The 24,136-nt window shown below is 39.5% G+C and overlaps 2 protein-coding genes across 5 annotated transcripts in view; one reads left to right on the plus strand and one right to left on the minus strand.

Annotated features, from left to right (window-relative positions):
- Nucleotides 1–7,739, plus strand: part of dpysl3 (dihydropyrimidinase like 3) — a 48,277-nt gene extending 40,538 nt beyond the window's left edge. For 2 of the 3 annotated variants that reach the window (XM_039777302.1, XM_039777305.1), the window contains exons 12-14: nt 1,847–2,026; nt 3,507–3,678; nt 5,871–7,739. In XM_039777302.1, the coding sequence (XP_039633236.1) occupies nt 1,847–2,026; nt 3,507–3,678; nt 5,871–5,965 (447 nt within the window). In that variant the 3' untranslated portion in view covers nt 5,966–7,739. The remainder of the gene's footprint in view (nt 1–1,846; nt 2,027–3,506; nt 3,679–5,870) is intronic. The other variant, XM_039777303.1, reaches the window with a different exon arrangement.
- Nucleotides 7,740–12,290: 4,551 nt separating this feature from the next.
- Nucleotides 12,291–24,136, minus strand: part of stk32a (serine/threonine kinase 32A) — a 66,782-nt gene continuing 54,936 nt past the window's right edge. For both annotated transcript variants that reach the window (XM_039778297.1, XM_039778298.1), the window contains 3 exons: nt 22,238–22,366; nt 15,290–15,354; nt 12,291–14,541 (listed from right to left, as the gene is read on the minus strand). In XM_039778297.1, the coding sequence (XP_039634231.1) occupies nt 14,430–14,541; nt 15,290–15,354; nt 22,238–22,366 (306 nt within the window). In that variant the 3' untranslated portion in view covers nt 12,291–14,429. The remainder of the gene's footprint in view (nt 14,542–15,289; nt 15,355–22,237; nt 22,367–24,136) is intronic.

A 24,136-nucleotide genomic window follows, 5' to 3' on the forward strand; every position in this document is an offset into this window, starting at 1 on the left:
AGAGAGAGAGAGAACTGGATTAATAATACGCCTTCTCCAAATGTGGAGTACATCCACTGAGGATCCGTGGGTTCTTACATAATGATGTCACTCTTTCATTTCCCGCTGGTCGTCCTTCCAGATAAGAAAGAAGAGAGCAGAAGAGCAGAGCACGGCAGCTCCCAGTTCCAATAAATCTACCTTAATGGATAGTCTGACGACAGGCCAAACAGGAGCGGCTCTGTTTACCAGCACACAGTGTTGGGGAATGCTTTGCCCTGTAGAGTAAATGTGACTTAGACTGTGCTGTGTCTTAGTTTGTTATCAGTAAGTCCATATTTGGTCTGGATTGGTTAAAGGTAAAAGGTAAAGGTACTTTATTTGTCACATACATATACATGTAGTGAAATTCATTCTCTGCATTTAACCCATCCCTCAAGGGAGCAGTTGTCATAAGAAGACATACTGTAGATGCATATAAGTATATTCTGACACATAGACAAGAACAGGCAGCAACACACACTCTGAGACACACTCTGCTCAGTCATGACATAATGTTTGGCATGCAGTAAGTCTTAGTTATGTCCTGTTCTGGCCTGAATTTGGACGGCAATAGAAAACAGGGCCGTGCGCAGAGGAAATAAGCAACAATGGAATCAGGGGAGTAGACCATCACAGATCACAAACATGTCGACAAAAGAAAGTTGGCACAAGGAAAATTGGACAAGGATGAATACTGCACAAGGTTTAAAAAACCCTAAATCAAGCAAAAATGGGTGAGGGAGAGAAAGACAACGGGTAAAAAAACAGACAGAAAGAGGGATAAATGAATAAGGGGGGACAGACAACTGGAAAGAGAGAAAGACAGAGGGTAAAAAACATACAGAGATAAATGAATAAGGGGGGGAATGACAACTGGAAAGAGAGTAGTGAGAGAATGAGGTAGAGAGTGAGAGGAAGGGAGAGAGAGTGAGGCATTAAACACCAGCTGGAAGATGGCAGCTGTTTTTACATGCCAAACAGACAAGTGTAAGATCAAGGTGATGAATGATAAAGAATGGGGGGGGGGAAGCGAGTGTGGGATTAAGAGAGAGTAGAGGAGAAAGATAGTTTACAGTATGCTTCCACTTCCTGTCTCTTCATCCATCCTGTCACAGCTCCCCCTGTTGTTGTCTTTCTCATCTCCTTAATCCCTTCATCAGTCCTTCAACAGAAGGTTACAGAAGGTTTTATTGTTTTGTTTTGTTTTCTTCTCAAAATTCAATTAGATTAGTGGAATTTAATTTGATTTCATTTTCAAAACTGAAATGATCCTAAAGCCCCATGACAGATTAATTGAAAACGCCTCCCTGTTTATTCTAACTATCAATGGAGTTATTTGTCTAAACTTCTCGTCCTGTTCATTTTAAACCGTATGTTGACCTTTTATTTTTTTTTAGATGACTGATGATAATTTGATTCAAAAAGTCAGGTTTGTTTGACAGAAGCTCTATTGAGGGCTTAACATGATTTGGTTTTTTTTTCGCTCTTCATCTTCCTCTTCTTCTTATCTTTATGTGTTTGTATGGATTTGTGAGGGCATACAGTGTATGAATATGTCTCTTACTAAATTATAAATATGGTTCACATTTACACAACATATATTTATTACTGTCAATGTATCTGCTTTTGTAGTTTTTGCATGATCATTTTACATATTTATATAACTGTAAATTTAGACATTATGTATAATATATTTTGCATAATTTCTCCTAAGTTACAGTGGGTACTGCTATGTGATTAATATATTTATTGACATCACACTTGTTTCTATTCTGTTTCATAGCTTTTGTTTCAAGTATCTCATACTTTTATATGTGTGCTTTAGGCTACTGAGTACAATGTCTTTGAGGGCATGGAGCTGCGTGGAGCCCCACAAGTGGTGATTTGCCAGGGGAAGATTGTTCTGGAAGATGGGAACCTGCATGTCACCTCCGGCGTGGGTCGCTTCATTCCCTGCTCTCCCTTCCCTGACTTTGCTTACAAGCGTATTAAAGCCAGGAAGCAGGTAAATCCAGGTTCACCTTCTGTCCAGCTGACTATTTACACGCGATACAGCAATCATTTTGTCACGGCAGTTGTCATACCACGGTATGTCCTTTGTGAAAGAAAACTCTGTAAATTGCACAATATGAACCGTACAATGTTTAGAGAAAGAATGTTTGTTGCACAAGGCAGTAAGAGGAGAGTCAAGATCGTATCGGATTGTAAGTGAGGAAGTATGGGAGTGTGGGCTGAAATATAAGTTACAATGGTGGAGAGAAAAAAAAAAAGGGCGGGAAGGATGAAGGAGGATGAAGGCAGTGAAGTGGGATGTGGGGGAGATACAGTAAGTCTGACATCAGCCTCCAAGGTTCAGCCACAGGACGCTGGCTGCGCTTTTACACCGTAGTGCAAAATGTCCATGCAGTGAGGGTGGTCGAGGCTTCGTCATCATGGTTTTAAAAAGGATACAGTGAGTTTGGATTTGGATGACCTTCCAGAGAGATCTCCCACATACAGTTAAGGTCTACAGTTAAAATAAGTCCCAGATTTACAATTTACTGTAGTCTCACAAGAATGATATGATTCAATAAAGCTATTTAGGAATGTTGCCTCTATAACAGGAAAAGCCACAATGTAGCCAAAGGGTTGAGAAAGACTCTCCTGCAGTAGAAAGGTATAGTAAGTTATATTATGAAAAGAGAAATAACATTGTAAATGTGACATGTGCCATTACAATATGAGTGTACATATTCATTGCACTCATATTCCTGTTAACCACAAACGCCTCTTTAAAACACTTTTTAGAGTACATACTGGTGGGCCGCCAACAAAGAGATCTAGACTCCAGTAGCTGTACCTGATCTGAATAAAGCAATACAAAATGACAATCCTATTCTCCTTCAAAGCATTAAGAGTTAACCAGATTTAACTTTTTGGTAACAACTGAAACTCAAAGCAGACTCTGCTGTCTGCTCTCTTGCCTTATCTTATGGGCCAAAAATCTCATTGTTTAACAATTTCCTAATTTGCAGCTGGCTGGTGATGAGAACATGGAGCTGTAGTAACAGTGTGCTGTTGATCTTGGTAGCAGTCACTGTTTTGCTTTCTCCATTTACAGATGTCTCTTTTTAACTCTTGACAGAGCTTTCAAGTTCCAACCTCTGAGTCACGCCACTAAAAGACAGACTGACAGACAATGGCTTGTTCACTACCAGCATAGAGTTTGAACTTGCTTTGAAAAGATACAAATACTGTATGCTGCGCTTACTTGTGTTTGTCTGTGTAAATCTGGAACTGGTTCTCGGCAGGAAGGGGGCTCTTTGAAAAATGCATATATAATTCAGACACAACTACACAAACAACCATATAATGCAAAACAGGTGTGGACTTGGTTACATTCAATCTTTCGTGATACCAAACACCATAATGTCTCTCTGTGTTCTTACCCGTCCCTGCCTTCTTATTTCTCTCCTCCATCTCTGCTCTTATTGTTTATCCTATAGCTGGCGGTCCTGAGGGCTGTACCAAGGGGAATGTACGACGGCCCGGTGTCTGAATTCTCCATGTCCCGTGGTGGCACCCCCTCGGCCTCTGCACGTAACTCTCCCACCAAACAGCCCGTCAGAAACCTGCACCAGTCTGCATTTAGTCTAGCAGGTAACCCTGCTCCATGTGGTGAGCCCAGCTTCTTATTACGAACCCCTCCCCTGTATCACCCAGTCCTTCCTTTCATCTGTTCATAGTCTGTGTTGATTCATGCTGTATGTAGAAACATCAAAGTGACATTCATGTGCATCAGTCGATCCACCATCACGCCGCACTATTATCTCAACTCAGCTACTACTTCATGCTGTGAAGTTAAGTCATGTGATTTTTAGCATGTTGTTGCTCTAAATGATGCATTCACATCCCTTGGTGATAAGCCACAAACCTACAGAGTAACCTCATAATTATTATCCTGTTTCATACTTTATGATGTGCAAAATATATCACCGTGGTTAGATGGCAATTTGTCTGTTAATGCATGATGTTAGGCTGCCCGCTTTAGCTCCTTTTAGTTTCAATGACTCATCTCTAAAAAAGGTGTCTCTTTAATCCCCTTCTCCCGCTGAATCCCTCTCTTACAGTATCTCACGCCTCTCAAATAGAATGCTTTTTTATTGCTCTTTAGGACAATGTGACCTCTAACTGCTGCCTTTTTGTAATGTCAAGCTACATTCAGAAATTAAGTGTTTTCTACAGTTATAATTCCTGTAAGTCATGCTGGATATGAATTTTGGCTCAAGGCCTAAAACAATATTTCATTCCAGACATCTGGACATGGTCTATTAAGAAAGCCTATCTAATGTGAGAGATCACAACACTATGTATTCACATTAAACATCTGTTCCATTATGCAGTATCAGGATCAGAGTTGACCGTCTGATTGTGCCCATATGTAAAGTCAGCATAGGATTAGCTCTGATTCAGAAAACAAATGGTGAGAAATTGTTTTTGTCAGACTATCAAACAGTGACATATTCTACACATGGCCAAATTGTGCACCACATCGTCAGTGTTTCCACTGTTTTATAATCAAACCGAGCAACCGTAGCTATTATTGTAGTCAGTCATTCTGTCCTCCCTGACAGACGGAATGTGCCCACGTACAGTAAATCAATGAGAGCAACCCCTTTTCACCTGGACAGAACACAGCTGGACTCACCGTGGTATTGGCTGTCTTTGGGAATGCATGTAGAATTTTTAATGGTGGATTACTCATTTTGAAAGTCCACATACTGATGTTTAGCCTTTGGCTGTATTGAGGAACCTTTACAAGCTATGTATGATACCTCATCGATGAAAAAAAGACGATGACCTCCGCTGGAAAGAATTTCCACATTTGAGTACATGAATTTAGAGGGGAGTAAGGCTGCTCCTGGTTTCCCAGGCTTTGTTTTCTTGTATGTGTGCATACGTGTGTGTCCTATTAGAATGAGCCAGTCTATTTTAGTTTTTCCAGGGCCACCACCTGCAGAGCTGATTTACTTGTCTGGAATGAGATTGGAAGGATTGTTGGCTTAAATACAATGTATCATAGTCTGACATCATTGTACTTTCCATCTATAGTATATACTTGCTGATAATTTGTTGCAGCAGACACCCTGGCTCATCCTTTGGAAACACCATGTTTTATGTCAAACTTTAGCTTCTTTTGTTAACGTTTCAGCAGTGCTCATCCAGACCATGGTCTGCTGAAATTTGAATTCCCCTGTCATCTCAGTGACACATACCATACATCATAGACAATAATAATGTGTCTTGAGAAACCTCTAGTGCCTGGAAAGTAATAATGTGAGTGTATGACAACAATTATTTGTGTGCGATGACAGCATAAAAGCTGTTCTGTGTAAAGTAAGTCTAAAAAGATTGACCGATGGGACAGATTCTGGTTTTAGGAGCAGGGATAACTTAAAGTAAAGTAAATGCCAAACCATGTTTTAAGCTCAACACTTTTATGCATGTGCTTCACACATTGTAATAAACATTACATTCACTTAATTTGTCCAGCGGAGGGTTCACACATGGAGTGTGCTGCACTGCACTATTAGCATTTATTTATTTGAATTTACTTGCATTTTAAATCATATTGTTACATCTGAGGACATTTTTTACAGATTTTCTTTGTGTTCATTTGTCCTCAGACCAGCGTGAGTATAAACCAGTCATTTAAACGTCTCTATAATTCTCTTTTTGCCCTGGTTTTCAATTTGCCCTTCTTTTCCTTTCCCCCCACTTGTTCTTTCTCCCTACTGCCTTACAGTACATGCTATTTGCTCTTTTTCATGTACCTTGCTTTATCGTTCTCGCCTTTTCTCTCTGTTCAGGTCCCCCCACCCCAGATGACATCCCCATCAGGCCTGCTGGCCGGCGTATTGTAGTGCCCCCTGGTGGTCGTTCCAACATCACAACCCTCAGTTAAACAGCAGGAAGACGAGGGGATGCGACCAGAAAACGACAGCAGCCAGAGTGCAGGATAGGGGGGGGGGAGGGAGGGAGGAGCAGATGCAGAGGACCATGATTAGTTAAAAGTTAAAAGAGCAAAACACTGAATCCTCATGCCTTACCTGTCACAATGCTACCTTGCTCAGATGAGAACAGTATCCATTTTCCTGTTGAAGTTGTATTGAAGTGGTTTGGAATTGCTACTAGAAGATAAAGTTACCACCCAAGCACAATACACATGACCAGTTTTTAGCCTCACTTCATCTCAGTATAGAATACACCACAAATACAGTGAAAACATGTTCACTTTGTGCTTTGGAGTAAAACGGCATACCATCACATTCACCCAAGAAAGTAAACAAACCGTGTTCTCAAAGGAAAATGGAGTCTGCTTTTCTCAGTATGATGCAGTGGTTCTTTCATCCTGTTTGGCTTTCAATGTCACCCCCTTTTCAGTAGCCTGCTTTCTCCATAGTCAGCAAAACATAACACTAGATCCCACACTAGCCACGTATTATCATGCAGTACCGTTGATTAGCTCTAGGTGGCATTGTATATAAGTTAGATGTAATGTAGCTTTGTGAATGATGTTGCAGCGTGTTTGGGTTTACTGGACCAAGTAAAAGGTATTCATCAAGTCTCCGAGCAGGAGTGCTGTTGGACATGGAGCTGCATGGGCCACAAGAACATGGGTGATGTGATCCATGATCCCCTTGCCCACCCTCCTCTAAAGTGCTTGATGAATACCATCCGTCGTGATGTATTGACTGGATAATTGCTGATGTTAAAAAAAACAGGAAGACTGACACACCTGCTTAAGAAACGTTTTTGCGAAGACAAAAGAATAAATCATTTTAATTTTAGAAAGGGTTTTTACAATTCTATCACCAAAAGGTTTATATGAGTTTTTATTTCCTGCACTCCATCTTGTCTGTATAAAAAAAAAAAAAAACATTTTAAAAGAAACCTTTGAAAAAATGTCCTTTGCATTTGCTTCTAGCTTATTGGCTGCTTCTGTCACCCTGAAATAATCTTGAAAAGGAAAAAGATTTAAAAAAAATGTAATCCTGTTCACAAGAAGTACTACAAATACACTTAACTGTCCCTTGTAGCTCAACCATAACTTGTAATGATGCTCTTTGCAATTGGGGGCAACAAAGAAAACCAGATGCAATTAAATGAATAAGTAACAAACACCTGCTTTCAGATAACAGCACTTCACCTCCTGCTTTACTTTTTCATTCCTGACAAACTACGCTCTCATTTTAGGACAAGAGGAATACCATCATTCTCTTGTCATTTTAACATAGCCCTCTAATGCAATCCTGACCAATACTAATTCAACATAAGCCTGAATATAACTATGGGCCTTAGTTAGTTTACCTGAGACACTCTGATAGAACTGATTGTGTTGGGGCACCTTTGAGCACTTTTTTTTATGTCTCTGCTGTTTTCTGATAAGGCAGAGGATTGTGGTGCAGTAAGGGAAGCTTTTATTTTGTCACTGTCCCACTGTGGGGGAGGATGGGAAGGAGATGTGTTTTTTTATTTGGCAGTGGTGGGGCAGACGCTGAGGCAGGCACAAGTGGTGGTTTGTTGTATTTATGTTACGGTAGTTTGACAACCTTTGGTATTGTTTTTATGTTGTTTCTTTTTTACTGTTGTATCAAAACCCAGAAATGGCAGGTCAAAAATAAGGTGTGTTGTGGAGGTATGATTTGTTTCCTGAATAAACATGAGTTGCAACTGACTGCCTGAGCTCTCTTATTTACATTATTCAATGTATGCACTCAGGGTGGACATAAGAAAAATACGGTTTATATGAATAGTCTGTATCAATGAATAGAAAGAGAACTAAACTTACGGGCATTAGCATTACATTTAAGAATTTGCACCGTAAACTAAAGTGCATACACCATGTATTTTTGACAACATTAACGTTGATGAACTTTACATGCTGAGTCTCCTATAATTTTTATAAAAATAATTACTACTGATTTCTCTATAGACCAAAATTACTTAAAACCATGGGGCACTATATACTGTATCTGTATCAGCATATTTTATGTTCTTATGAGCCTACATTTTTCACTTTATTGGGCACTATATCTCCTTTTATAGTGTATATGCTGCCATGACAGTGAGTAATGGCTGTGACTGAATGTGTGAACAATTCAAACAGCGTTAAGAGGTTTAAGTTAAATAAGGAACACGCATAATATAAGCAACATTGGATTTACGTTTGATTGCCACCAGCATCAACACTTTAACCTCCTGTCACAGCCACAAAGCACATTGTTTCCCAATTAGGGTGACTCCCTCAGACATATCAGATATCAGAACTGTAACAATTCTAATAGCCTAGTAGAAAATAAAATATGTCATGCTAAGACAAATATTGAGTCTTTAGGCCTATGGAAAATAAACAGTTTCTTATCACTGGATTAACAACTCAAGACCCATGACAAGTCGTGAATGCTCCTATTTTGATGCAATCCATACTGTGGCCACCAGGGGCAGCACTGAGCAGCCTAAACTGCTCTAGAGTGTAGAAGTAGAGCATCTGCACTCAAGTTACCGGCGAAAATGCTCCTAACTGATGCTGACATTTTCACCTTCCCGACTGTTTGTTCAATAAGCAACTTAATTAGCGCCATGGGGGCTTCTCCTAGGGTTAGTCCTCCAGGATTGTGATACATAGCCTAGGACAATCCTGATAAAAAGCTAACACATTAGCTTTTATTTTTTGTTGTTGCAAGTGTTAGCTAGCTAGCTAATATAATCATAGATATATACACATAATTAGTTATGGCAACATGGTGGCACCAGACTGTATGGGTGGCACCACTGACATTAAGCTAGCAGACACACCTGCTTATAAATGAACCAACGGAATTTTCCACCAATAGAAGAGTTCCATTTTAAGGTAATTTGTCATTCATATTGCGATATTATTATTGTTTTTAGTTGGCGATGGAAACATTCAATCAAACAATCATAGATATATGACTATATATCATATATTATATATGATTGACACATGCCTTTGGTGTGGGAGATCTGGGTTCAATTCCCACTGCATACTTCAACCAATGTGTCCCTGAGCAAGACACTTAACCCATATGCTCCAGAGGAGTGTTACCTCTGACATATAGCCATTGTAAGTCGCTTTGTATAAAAGCGTCAGCTAAATGACATGTAATAATAATAATGTAATAATAATAATAGAGACTGTCAGTATAGTAGCCTATATATGGCAAACAATGACGAAACCTTTAATAACTGCTTCATTAGTGGGCGACAGAGGGAGATAGTTTGGCTGGCTGCTGAAGTTAGTTTTAAGTTGGATATTCGACAGTCATTCACGGTTAATATGCTATAATATTTGATTGCTGTAGTTCTAACTAGCTGAACAGTAATTGTACATAATCAATGTTTTTTTTTAATCAACTCTAAATATCGAATTATAGCAGTTAAGTGTGTGGTTAATGCATGAACTGGCTTTGTAAGGCTTATTGTGAAGCAGCTAGCTTACTGTAGCCTTAGTTAACAACAGTATCATGCTAATTTCCTTGGGGCGTAAAAGTACAGTAGGTTTACATAAACATACTGACATTTAGGTGTTTTTGTCAATATTGCAGGGAGGAATTGTAAAAGAAGAAACTGTAAAAAGAAGTTACAGTGAACTTAACCTACAAGATGAGCCTGTGTTTGCCTCACATTCTGGGGCAACATTCTCTGATCATATTTGTAATTGGAAGCTATGATGTATCCAAACTGTGCACATCATGATGGACATGATTTAACAAAACCACACCATTATGACTCTCTCACTGTGTGGTCTAACTGACAGGATGACTAAAGTATCCACTCAGACCATTGTGTTTCCTAGTAGGGGTTACATAGGCCTGCACTCGCCATCACTGTGAGGTCAAGCAATAAAACTGCTTCAAACTCCCTCATGCATTGTTTAATGTTGAGTCAATGTCTCATGACATCATAGTAACATGTCAGATGACAGAGATGACGAGCATATAATGCAGAGGCCTGGAACAAGAGATGACTCAGCAACCTCAATCTAAACAGGGTTTGACTGTGTGGTGGTTGCTTGTTGGTGTTGTTGTAGCTTACAAAATGAGAAAGTGTATGACTGTAACACAAAGACATTTCTGGAGAGGATAATGTAGATAGTTGTTTTCCAGTCCTTTCCTTTTTTAAATAAGACAGAGTTAGTGTGTTTGTGTGTGTGTGTGTGGGTGTGTACAGCGAATAGGTAACAGTATATTTTCAACATTTATTTATTATACAGAGGTTCGCTGCTTCTATCTGTGGTGATTCCGAGCAGATTGGTGAAGCCTTTATCAACTGAAAATCCCTCTCAGATCAGCCTTTAGTGTGGGGATGTGCTGCCTCAGCTCAGCCCACTGTGGGGGAGAGAAGGAATGGTGCTTTCTAGATGACCTAAGAGAGTGGTCAACACAAATCTGTTAACTGTGGATGTGTGTGGGTGAGAGAGAGAATAGGGAAAGCAAATGGTGCATGTCTGATGATGATGGTGCATTATCAAGGAAAGCCGAGAGAGAGATAGAGAGAGAGAGAGAGAATTCTAACACTTTTCCAAATTAGACCCGGTTCATGTGAAGATAAACAGCAGCCACTGAAGTTAGAGATAAAGAATACTTTTTGTTTCCATTTCTTCTCTTGTATTTAAAATGTCTTCAATACTTGTCCTTGTGGCTCAGTTATATCTTTACATATTAAAGTCCCTCCACCCTTCCAGGTTAGTAACTGTACCACTCGTCAGTTAACATTGGGGGGCAGCATTACTGTATATTTAGAATAGTGGAGAGCAACCTACACACATATATCTACATCCAAAGACCTTTTAGCATGATTAACGCCATGTCCCCCTTTAAATCCCTTCACTATTCTTGATTTTGAAAAAAAAGCTTTTATTACCAATGTCATTCTCTGTCCCATTTTACTTACAGTCCTTATTCAATGAAATATGACAATTCAGAAAGACACAAAGTGAAATAAAGCACAAGGCATAGTCAGATTGGTTCAGAAAAAGAAAGTAATTTAAGGCACACCTTAATAGTTTGCAACTCCATCACATTTAAATACAATATACACACAGTGACTACTGAAGGACAACAAAACCTTAACATTAATGAAATTAACAGCTGTGGAACAAATCTGTTTCCAGACTACAGTGTTTCCTCTGTTGATTTGACTGTGGCGGCCCCCCACGGCAACATTTCTGCCCCCCACGGTATCGGAAATAGGGCTGTATTGTTAGAGTGCATGTCGGAGAATAGCGCGGTCACTCGGTAGTAAAGGGGGGTTGAGGGGGGTGTTCGGACCTGCCCCCACTGCTAAAAAAAATTCTAAAGGAAACACTGGACTAAATAATTTCTTTTAGGCAAGTAAGTTTTGTTGAAAAGTGGTGTTACCTGGGTCAAATATTATTCGTCAATTATTATTTTATGCTAACGTTTTGGAATGGTTGAATCTGCCACAACAGATAATTATCGCATTTAACCCAACCTATCTGGTGCTCCTATTGTATGAACAAAGTAAGATAATCATACACAACTATAATTCACCCTGGCTATACCCAGGATCACTCCATCTGTTTAACTATCCCACTATATCTTACAACTTATACAGGAAACCACTTTTGGATCTGTAAAATTACATCATAACAACAACAATAACAACAACAACACAAAGTTGAGTCAAAATATTGTACCAATTTTCAATAGAAAAGTGCTAACAGTAATGAATTGAATAGAGTGAAATCTGTTTTATATAATGTATAATAACAAGTATCATAGACTTGAAAGGATTGAGTCGTATTGCAGATACATAAGATCAAGGTCAATAGAATGACTACACATTTACTTAATGATTTTGAAAAAAAGCTTAGGTTTGTACTACCTACATTTATAGTTTAAATGAACCAGCTGTGTGCCATAATTATGGTGTAAGGCAGGGGTCGGCATACCTTTTTTATTATGAAGTGTCATTTTAAAATGTTCTTGTTAATCAGTGTGCCATATCAGCAATAAGCCTGCCGTCATTTACGGAGCTCGCTCAGGCATTTTTTTTTTTTTCTTTGTGCCGTATGGACCTTTTTCACAGTAGACATTTAGACTTTTCATAGTAGGAAAAGCACATCTGAAATTGATAACCTTAACGATGGCTCAATTCCATCAAGTGTCCCAGTAAGTTTCAGTGAGTCAGCATGCACAATACCAGGGCCTCTCCTAAGTGGAATGCAGCCATCAGTAATGGTTTTGAATACACCTGTGCTTTTCCTACTATGACATGTCAACATGTCTGCCATGAAAAAGGTCTAAGAAGGCGATGATTACTAGCCAATCAGAGGCAGAGTGGGGCGGGTCTTTGCGGAATGAGGATGGGGAAAACGTTAATTAAACTACTGTAAATACCAGGATGTGCTCCTGCATGCCAATGGCTGTGATGGTCATTTAGGATGTGGATTGGAACATTTCCAAAACACTCTCTTGCACACTTATTGCAAGTGTGCCATTGCGGTAGCTCGACCAATGGCACACTTGCAATAAGTGTGCCATTGGTTGAGCTGCCACATGCTAATGGTGGCATGTCTAAGGTTGCTGACCCCTGGTGTAAGGCATCCCTCTGCATCTTCAGAGGCAGGTGTGGTTTCTTACAGTAAATCTTAAATTGAATGAACAAGGAGTATTGCATGGCCTGTGGTTGTTTGTTTCTGTCATTGTTTTCTTGTTAACAACTTTGAATGTAAAAATCAATATTAATATTTTTTTCCCAATGTGTTATCCAGCTGGTGCCGAATTACTTTTGAATACCATCTGTACAAGATTTTTGTTGCAGAATGTATTCTTCTATGGGAGCAATTAATTGCGAATTGAAATTGACAGACTTATCTGGTGCCACATGTAATTGGTTGTATTCACCACAATAGAGGAAGGACATAACATATTTGACAAAAACAAGTTCCAATGCAGACAGTAACTGAAAAAGAAATCATATATAGGACTCAGCCTATTAATCCTTGTCTATTAAACCATCCCTAAGGGAATAAGTAGTCACTCACAGCTTTAGATTTTTTATGTCTCTCTGTGCATAAATGCTACAGTTGATGAAGAAGCATGTGCAAAGCAAGGTTCAGTGCAAAACATATAACATCTACCCTTTTCTAAGTTTTCATAGCTATAAACCTTTTTTTAAGATGCTGTAGGTCATTTGCAGATTCAGTGAAAGGTTAGTCCAAATCAGTGTCAGTGTTTTAAAGGAAAACTTGTTTGACAAAAAAACTTTCATCAGAAGGTCCACTTACTTGTTGTGCCCGGAGCTTTCAACCGCTCCCGTTGGCCTTAACTAAGCAACTTCATATAAGCTTCCACTGTCATGAATGGACATTAAAGGTTAACCTTAAAACAATTGTTTAAGTGCATTTCAAATTTTCAATAGTTTTTATATTCAATAGTAACTTAAAGCATACGCAAGTGAAGAAAACACGTTTTGCCTATATCTGCAGCTGATGGAGCTGGGGCATTGTACCAAATGTTGCAATCCTACCATCTTTGTAGCTTGTTGCAAAGCTAAGCATAATGACCACTACAACAATGTTTTTGCTGCTATGATAAAGGGACCCATTCACGGTCAAGCCTACAGTTCAGCTCTTCATATTCTATCTTAGAGGAATCTGTGGTTGCTGTCTTAAAAACAAAGGCCTCATTTAGCCTTACTAACCTCTCCATTTTAATGTGTTGTACTCTTAGTGTCATGCTCGAATCTCAAGCCGTCCACCCAAGTGTTTGTATTTCTATATGTGTCGCTAACCCAACTTCTTATGCCAATTCTTGTTAAGTCCATTCCCATGTAGCACTGTTGAACCATTGTTATATTTAAATAACTAATCAACCAGAAAATGCATCGCTGAGATTAAAAATCTGAGTGTCCTGCCCAAAACAGCAGCAGTACATAAAGCTTTGAGCCATAGCTGACCACGTCACTTTATTTCCTATTACAGCTGAGCAGGTGTGGCATTGTCTCCTTTTTGGCAGACTTCCTTTTCACTTCAGCATGCTGCCCAGAGTAGAGGTTGAGCAGACCTTAGAGCACCAGAGTGATGTAAGGGAGCACGATATGAATAACTCTCTGCTGAGAGTCCTTCTTCTTGTGACAAGAAAGCGAAAAGCCTCAGTCTGGCATGGCTGCTGCTCTCAGAGTCGATTTCACTCAGTGAAGCACAAGTGCATACTGCTTTTGTGTTTGTATAGGCGATGTAGTGGTGCAGGAACATTGAAGAACGGATCTGAGTGCCTGTGCTGATAGAACAATAGGTGTCTGGGTGTAAATTGCTGATCTACAAGCTGTGGGCAGGGGCAAGTGATAAGGGACTAGGTAAGGATCTGCGGTCATGAGACCTATCCTGATAAGTAGGCCGCCGGTTCAACATTGTTGTTCTGTCCATCCTCTATTGCCTTGTTCTTCTCACTCATGGACAGCTCAGAGGACTCCACCACTTCTTTCTTTGACCTGTTGAGTAAAGAACATCATCATTAGAACACGTTATTGACAATTTATCAGCTTACCTTAACCTTTGGCCTGTGATGATCAAAGATAGTGGCTAAAATTAAATTTTATTATTTTGCCTTTGCCATAGACTTGTGATGGCCAAAGTTAGCCATTTTTACTGACGTTTTATCAATTTACCATGACATTTAGCCTATCTGTGTATTGTTAAAAACGTATTTCACCGCTGGGGAGGGTCTTTTTTCATAAATCTGTGCTGTCTATGCAGTAGAATGGTGCAAACATTTAAAGAATTGAGAACAGAGAAAAGAAGATGTGATATCCCTTTTGCTCAAAAGGTAGAAAACCAACTACCAGAATGCACTGCGCCACAATGGACCAATGTCCGTTTTTAGATTTACTTCAAGAAACATCAAATTTTCATCATGGGGGACCCAACTGTCTACCAGTTGCTGTGTTTCTGATTCACACACCCACATACATGGGCCAGATCTTCTGCCACAATTAGCCTCATTATTGTACTTTTAGACCATTTAACATGCTTGAGCCAGCAAGCAAAACCTGTTTTTTGTCCTTTAAATCTAGGCCTGGCTACAGTCTAAAAACTACAGAACATTTATTAACCATACCAAACAAAGTATTCATTAAATATTTATTTTATATAGTCTGTAATTTGAAAAATAAACTTTATTTCTAGTTCTTTAAACAATGACAGTTGTGATGTTTCCTGAAAGTAATGGAGGTTCCTTACTTTTCTCGGTTAAAGACAATGAAGTCTCTCTGGACGTTATCCAGTCTCTGCTGCAACTGACCGTTCTGGAGGAGAGACAAACACAGAACATCAGCAACTCAATGATCACTGCTGCAATTCTGAAAAAGTATTAACTAAATCTGTGCCGATCATTAGTCATTATTGGTCCCAGCCACAGAGTCTGAATCTATTACATTGAATGCACATATATTTGTTTTGGTGGGACTGGTCAGAGACATAAACACATAGTTTTGTCGTACCTGCTGGCTCACACCCTAACACACAGTCTAGTTGAACAGGCAGTAGACTGTACACACTACTTTCCTCATATCAGTTTCTTGATTCTAAGACAGATTCTAAGATTCTAAGATACCAAAAGGGGAAATTGACTTTAGAGGACACTTGTACTCTGTTGTCCTCAACTGCTCCATGCACTTATACAAGTGTGGCCCACTTAATCATGCAAGAACATCCGGCTCTATCATGCCAGGCTCTCCTCACACTCCTGCACTGCCAAGACAAGTAGGCAGGTGCTTTCTCCCTCTCCCAAGGAGGCAGTGAGGAGAGAAATTATGTGTGCGTGTGTGTGTGTGTGTGTGTGTGTGTGTGTGTGTGTGTGTGAGACACAAAAACACGAGAGGGAAAATGAACAAATGCAGACAAGTTTTTTCATTTGATTTTCTAAGACCTACCAATATCACTTCTTTGTGTACATACCTTAACCTAACCTGAATGAAATACAAATTCCATTTGGGACATCCAAAATGTCTTCACTTTGGGGGGGGATTTCCTCAACCTTTTTAAGGTTCGTTATCCTCAAGAAAAAGATCACACGCAAAACTGATACACAAGTGTGATTACATGCTGCTTCCCTACATATCCATCCCGTCAGAGCGGCCCTTTAGAACTTCCAAATTCCTGGATACCTCTTCAGGAAAAAAAGCTGAGCAGTCAGTCACACAGTCAATGAGCCCAGCAGAGAGGCTCTATACAGGTGCTGTCACAGTGGGGAAGCAGCCACTGGCAGACCAAAAGTCATCAACTAAATTAGGGCAGGAAAATAGAGCGGAGAGGGAGCTGTGTACGTACGTAAGTGAAAGAAAAGAACAGGTGGTGTAGAGTATGCGTTGTGTAATACTTTTTCATGCGTGCCGTGACAGTCGGTGTCTTTTCCTGTGGGTTTCTGGTCAAGAGACCCTTTCCCAGCAGTATCTCAGAGGAAAATGGCAAATTCACGTGGCCACAGAACCCCCAAACATCCAGCCAGAGACAGGGTGTGCTTGTGTGCGGCTGACGCAGACAACAATGAAAAGGACAACGAAACAAATAGGCAGACAGAGGAGAAATACTGTATATAATTTGTCAAACATCAGTGATAGATGTGATACACAAGAGAGCGATATGACCGATGTGACGCAAGGTATGTTGTAGTGTCTCTCTGATGTGGTCACAATGACATATTCTTGGATCTAAAGGCATGACAGAACCTAACAATAAAACCACCACCTTTGTATAACCTTTCTCTGTATACCGGTTATTTTACAAAGCAGATCTCTGGTGTCTCTTGTCACTCTTTTTTTTTTTTTTACTTGAGTCAAATAACTAGGAAAATACTTTAGAGCTATTTACAGCAATGACAGTTGCAGGAGGAGGTTGAACACAAGCTGCACTGCTGAAATGCTTGCAATGGAGCTAGAGATTAAAACCCTCATGCAAGCTAAACTTTTGAGGTACTTTTGCTGTGATTTACTGGCATTTTTTGTAGTAAGGAAGGGCATAAGGAAGAAAATGAAGGAAGGAAGGAAAGAAGGAAAAAAGCCCTATGGCCTTGCAGAGAGAACAGTTAACTGAAGGCAATTTGCTGCTTGTTTCACTCTCTCAGTCTCTTCCTCTCTCTCTTTATTTATTTTTTATTTTTTTAAAAGGCAGTTCAGAAGCTAATTGCTTCATCTGCTAGATTAAACTTTCCATTTAATGAGACAAACCAACAGGGAGTGCTCTGCTGGACGAGAGCCTTAAAGTACATTTCTCAACGTCCTCATCTGGGCGTACTATATTTCTGTCTGAAGCTGGGGCCAGCGTTTGTTTGTAATGTGACTGCTAATATGCACTGTGAAGTAAGGATTATGTCTTGTTTAAACACTCTGTTATGCATTCATTTAATATCCCAATAATTTAAAGAATCCCTGATAAAAAGCTGAATGTGCATGCAAAATAATGGATTACTGTCAGTGATTTTCATTGAGTTAATTATATGCTACATTATGAGCGTAGCGGTGACAGGAAGGCAGGGAGAAAAAAAAAAGAGGCGTACTGAACTGTATGGGGGGGCAGGCATTAGGGAACTAGCTTACTTTATTCTATGTTGATCTGCTATGCTTCAGAAATGCTGCACAGACTACCCCCTCTCTCTTTCAAACAAATGCATACAGACACACGCACATTCACACACATTCACTCACTTCACTCATTCACACTCACTTTCCCTCTTCTCTCTGATTCAAAAAGCATTGCACAAATACAAACTGCCTACAAATTGCCAAACTGATGTTTAGACAGTAAAGCAAATATTCTCCCTGATTGACGACAGACTACACACTGCAAAATATGACTACTTGAAATTAATAATATGCATGTTAAACAAATAATTTAGAAAGAAAGGTGAGAAGTTTCAGTATTGCATTTTACACAGTAGAATATAATCGAGTTCATGGTCCCTCTTAAAAGCGAAGGGGTGGTATTTAGCTGATTAGCTGGGCGTCATTCACTGTTGTTAACAGTGATTCAATCAAGCATACCAATGCAGCAAATGTCTTAGCAAAACAGTGGGATACGAAAAGAACAACAAGATCAGAGAAACAATCCGAAGCTTTCTCCATTTTCATGTGAAATATCTGTCAAGCAAATACAGCTGAATGTTATTAACCCTGGTTTCAGTCGAGCTGTATAGTCAAATATTGCCTATATGATACCACAATGACTAAGGTGATTCAATTAGGAAATGCAAGCCACAAGAGTACAAAACCATTTCATTGACTTAATGTTGGATTCCCTTAGTCCGACCATACGCTATTACTTCATCTGTGTCCATAAACATAACAAATGTTTCCCTGTGAACGGCTACTATCATTATTTCGTTAGAATAGGAGACTTTCTCTTTGTCTGAATGGGCCAAGGGATAACGAATATTGCCCGGCTGCACAGTGAGATATCACTAATGTATACACATAGGCAGGTCTCCACAAGCAGCTGTCAGCTTTCATAAAACATGGCGCACTTTGGGCCAGTGCTGACTTCTCATTGCAAGCTGGCAAGGTATGTGCTCTAGAGCCTAGACCACACAAATTGCTTCGCTTCTATTAAAAAAACAGTCCCATAAACTGCTCTAATGTGCAAAAAGTGGGAGAGGGTCCAAACATATTGACTTTGTAATGACATTGTGTGTGTGTGTGTGTGTGTGTGTGAAGGCAAGTTTCAATGATGTCGCAAATGACATAAATTGTATGCGTGTGTGTGCATACTGAGTGTGAAGGCAAGTTTTATTGAGGTGGGAAATGACCCAACACACCTTACTGCACTATTACTGGTGAAATCACACAATGGAACCATGACCTATTCTTATTCTAGTTACTGCTGGATCTCTCTGAGCTTTTACTGTCTCAATGGAAAAAAAATCTAAAGATTAAAAATTGGACAAAAGCCTGGAATTCAGTGTGGCACTTCCCTATTGTACCAATCGATTGACTCCTGTACTGTAAATACATTTCTTTTGATAAACAGACCTGGCCATCTGTTTTAAAGGTGCATTGCTAAAATCTCTCTTGTGGCAGGGAAACTGGCTGGTGTTCAATGTAGGAATAGTAATGCTACCTTTTTAGTGTATCTCGTACACACTGATATGAATCAGTGGATAGGCCTGGGCGATAATTCAATATGATAGTTTATTCTCTTTCAGTGGAATCATATATGGAGATATCATGATATACATTTACGTCATCTAAATTGATATTAACAAGCACATACTAAGTCATTTTTTTGAGGAAAGCTGATGTGAAATATTTTGAGGGGAATATCATTTGAATATTGCTGTTTTGTTTTTACATCACACTCACACTTTACATTACCACTTAGTTCAGTGCAATTAACAAAATGGACTCCAACTGGCAACTTTCCAGTCACAAACTTCTCCAACCTTTAAGCTCCATTACCCCAGAATACAATAGTGCACACAGTTCAGAACTGGGTTCTCTCTGCATAGTAATGGTGTTGAATAAAGTGTAATGGTCCATTTGGAACCCAAATGTTGGTTAAAATAAATTGTGGCCGAATTTTCTTCATTAATTAATTCAGATTTACCAGAAAACATGCTATATCGTGATATATATTGTTATTGAGATATAAAATTACCTATTGAAGATTTTGGTATAGCCAAGCCCTATCAGTGGAGAATGACCATGGATACAGGACAGATAATGACACACCTCGTTGTACTAGTTCTTCGACCTCTAGGGGCACATATAGCAACATATTTATTGAATACTATGTGACAAAGTCATGTCCCATTAGAATACGTTCAAAAGTATATGCATAGAAGTTTTCCATTTTTCCAAATGATATCAACCTCAAACTAAGGCATACATTAAACATACACAAACATTACATTAAGTTGTGCAACTTAACTTTCAGAACTACAAGTTTCAACCTGATACTGATCTGTATATACAGTAGGCCTATATGTAAATATTAGTTATACTCAACCTATTTTCATTTATATATTTGATTATAATGTCACACAGCTGTTACACGTATGCTATTAGGTCGTTGATCAGCTGTTTCTCCGTATAGAGAGAGAGAAAGAGAGAGAGAGCAAGAGAGAGAGAGAGAGAGAGATGCACAACAATCAGCTGTTTTTCCAAAGGGATAGTCAACGCGTCAGCTCTTTAGATCAGATCGTGGTCACCACTATGTATTTTCTTGTCTTTGATTTTGGTAGTTGTTGTGTTTGGTGTAGTTTCATCGTCCATACGACTGTGATTTACTTTTGTCGGGTCCGCTTCATGGAATGGATGATTAAGTTAGACTCCATGTTTTCTGTTGAGATGCTAAAGCACTGACGTCATGCTATTATCGTGGTAAGCTAGTTTGATTTTGCAGTAGACATACTGTACAGAGTTTTAGTTTTAATTACGTTTGAACTGATTCCAAACTTTGGACACTTTCTGTCGTTTTCTCCAGCCTGTCTCTTCTCTTAGCCCCTCGCTATTTACGCTCTGGCATGTGTCGCCAGCATGGATGTATTAAGAGAACGGTCACCAGCAGCAGTCATCTGTGCGACAGTAATAATGCTCCGTGCAGAAACACGTGCGGTCAGCGATACAACGTTGGTAACATTGATTTAACGAAGCTTCGAGGCAAGTCATTTTGCATCGAGGATTTTTTGTAATTGAATTATTCGAGTTATTCGAGGATTCGTTTCAGCCCTACATCAGATATTGAAAGAAAATATTAACCACAAAATCTGCCAACTAAAAGGTTTCTTTTTAGAATACCGGTTTTGTATATAGCCCCAGAAGAAGCCCTTGCATAATAACATGTCAACCCGACATTTCTTGACACACACAACGTTTTTAGGGTATCCTCCAAGCTTTTCAACACTGTACTGTAGGTCCTATTCGGAATGTAAACACAAATGACTTGAGGTCTTTTAAGCTGCAGTTATCCTTGAAACAAAAAGTACAGCACTGATCAGGTCCCAATGCTGCACTAGGCCAAACAATGCAATAACTGCTGCCTAACCGCATTCACTAGCACAGTGTTTATGAGTGTGTGTGTGTATGTGTTCCTCCCACGTTTCACTTGACCGGGTGATCAAATTAACCTTTCAGTGATTTCCTCTCTGTTTTGTATAAACACCCAGAGGACAGCCACTGATTTATGTGGATGGAGTGAAAGACTAAAAGACTAGAGTGAAGTGATTGCATTCGTTGCCTTCCCCATACACACATCATGCAGGTGGCCCATTTATTCTGATAGAGGTGAGGGAGGACAAAGCTCTAAAATGGGTCGTCAACATTCTTAATAGCACTCCAGACACATTTAAAAGACAAACTAAGGAGCAACTTATCACCTGCTGTAACTGGGCCAAATGGAACCAGCGGTCAGCTTTCTTTAAAGAATAATGATGAGCACTGAGAGGCAGAGACACCTTTCAGAGGTATGTGTGATCCACGGAGGACAGGATAAACCAACCTAAAATTTAGTTTAAATTTATATTTAACTAGTGCAGTGCCCGTTGAAAATGTGCCTGTTTGGAACGGGCCGATTGCTTGGCCTGTGGTATTGCTGCATGTAGAATTCTTCAAAACCAAATTGTACTCCAAAATTACTTACAGAAGGACCCCAAATCACTTCATATGCAACTCCACTGTATAGCCTACTACTGACATACAGTGTAGGCTACTTCTACATCAGAGGAAGACATTGTACTTCTGTATTTACCTGACAGAATCAGAATGTAATCACAAAATATCACAATGACAATGTGGAGTAATCAGACCTTAGCCTCATGGACTCATGGCAATGCATTACCCACCTTGCCCGTTATGAGAGGTAATCAACACATATCTGTGTTCATCAACCACCAGAACCGGACCGTGTGTGTGTGTGTGTGTGTGTGTGTGGTTAGAGAGATATGCGCTACACACACACACACACACACACACACACACACACACACACACACACACACACACACACACACACACAGACAGACATTCCTGCAATTTATAGATAGATAGATAGATTACCTTATATAGGCTAAACAAAGTTTTTCGCTGTCTCTTGAACAGTATTTCTTTGCTAATGCTTTCAAGTGGTAGATGTCTCATTTTGGAACAAACTTTTTTCAGCTGTATTTCTATATTTAGTGTTTCTAGTTGAAAGCCTTACCTGTGGGGAGCCATCAGATCCCTGGTCCTTGGTTTTTCTAGCAAGCCTTTTCTTCTTCTTGTGAAGCGGTTTGGACTCCAGGATCATTTCCTCCAGCTCAAATGTAGGATCACAGTTTAGTCTCCGCCTCTATAGAGACACAGACACATGCAGCAGGCACACATTGAAAACAAACAAACCAAGAACAGATCCATGAGTTCAAATATTGAATCGTATTAATATTTAAACTCTTGAGACATAACCTAAATGCCAAATATAGTAATGTAGTTATAGCAGTTTGTGTGATTCTAATGGTTTGATTTTACTGACTGGTGTTTCTGCACTGTACTTGAGATTACTTGTAAATGAGACAGTATGGACTATAGGTTACAGTAATGTGTATTTCTGTTGAAGCAAGATGGTCTTTAGGTGTCACTTTTCTCTTTGATTATGTATTTATTTCAAACCAACTTTGTCATTGCTTCAGAAAATACAAACATTGAATATTGTGCTCCACAGAACTTTTGCCTATGACAACAGCAAATGCTTTCATGAACTGTGTATCGCTTCCTTTTGTCTTACAGTGGTAGTATGCTTAAGAATGTGTCTTTGCCAATAGTAGATCAAAACATAAAGAGGGGGGGAAAAAAATAAAAAATCCCCCAAAATAAGGTTAAATTTGATATGTTACAATACACATCAAATACAATATAATATTGTACCATGTGGATGTGATACAATACATAATAATGCAATGCACACTTCTACAGAAAAGATCAAGGCTCAAACAGCAGCAAGCCAATAAAGACAAAGCAGACTGAATGCTGGGAAGTTAGGATACAAAACAAGGGCTAAGTTCTCCCTTCCTGTTTGGACGTTAATAGTCTATAAGGGACTAAAGACAGAGGATAGGCCTATAATTAGATAGAGAGACACTATCAATTCCCCATCGATCCTCTGTGTTTTTCCTCTGGTGTTCCAGCCTGGCCTCTGGGAATACCTGCTGCTCTGCAGTCGCAACAGACTTAGAATTAGATAAAGTCATTTAGTCATCCATTCACTTGCAGCAGTCATTATTCTGCATGTATTCAGCACTGGCACTAAGGCCCGGCAGTTATTGTCACCTTACTGCTTCATTAAAACAATACAGGGTAGGTTTTGTATTACTTGATCATTGCATCGGTTTGGCTTAAGGAAATTGTGATTGGCACTTTTCACGGTTATTGGAGTTTAATTAATCAACAATCGGATTAGTCATAAATAATTAGCAGATTATAAGTACAACCTTCAGTTGAAGCCGTAATTATAGCTGTCACTAGTGTAGCTATATCTGTGCCCATTAAAACATAAAAACAGGTTAGCTCCGTGGTTATAGTATTTTCAAAGGAGTTTTAGATGCAGTTTGATTACAGTACTCCAGTGACAGCTATTGGTCTTTTTTTTTCTAATGGCAGTTGTATGAGACTGAGTCAAATAAAATGTACTCTTGACTGTTGTAGGCTCTCATTTAGATGTTGTGTCACACCGTCGGACCCTGCACAGTTACCAGCTTTGGAACTGGGCACAGTAAATCAGCGCAGCTTACTGCTAAAACCTGACAGAGAAAGCACAGCGTATTAGTTTGCCAGCCAAGCAGCTACACTTCTTGCCTACTGATAGAATAACATGCAAGCACTGTCTTCACCTAAGTTGTTTTAATGATCCGGAGACCAGCTGTAGACATGCGGAGCTTTTCTCTGAGGCATGTATACACTTGTGCTGCTTTGTCTTTGTCTCTGCGTCTGGGTGTCTAAACCATAGACTGTATATTATTAGTCTATGGTCTAAACACGCAGTGGGAGATCCAGCTCAGCCCAGCAGGGGGTGCTGTCTACAGCCCGACTAGAAAGGATTAGGTGAAGAGTGGGTAGTTCTGGCTAC

This window comes from Perca fluviatilis, chromosome 16 (assembly GCF_010015445.1).
Source record: "Perca fluviatilis chromosome 16, GENO_Pfluv_1.0, whole genome shotgun sequence".
Classification (NCBI taxonomy): Eukaryota; Metazoa; Chordata; class Actinopteri; order Perciformes; family Percidae; genus Perca; species Perca fluviatilis.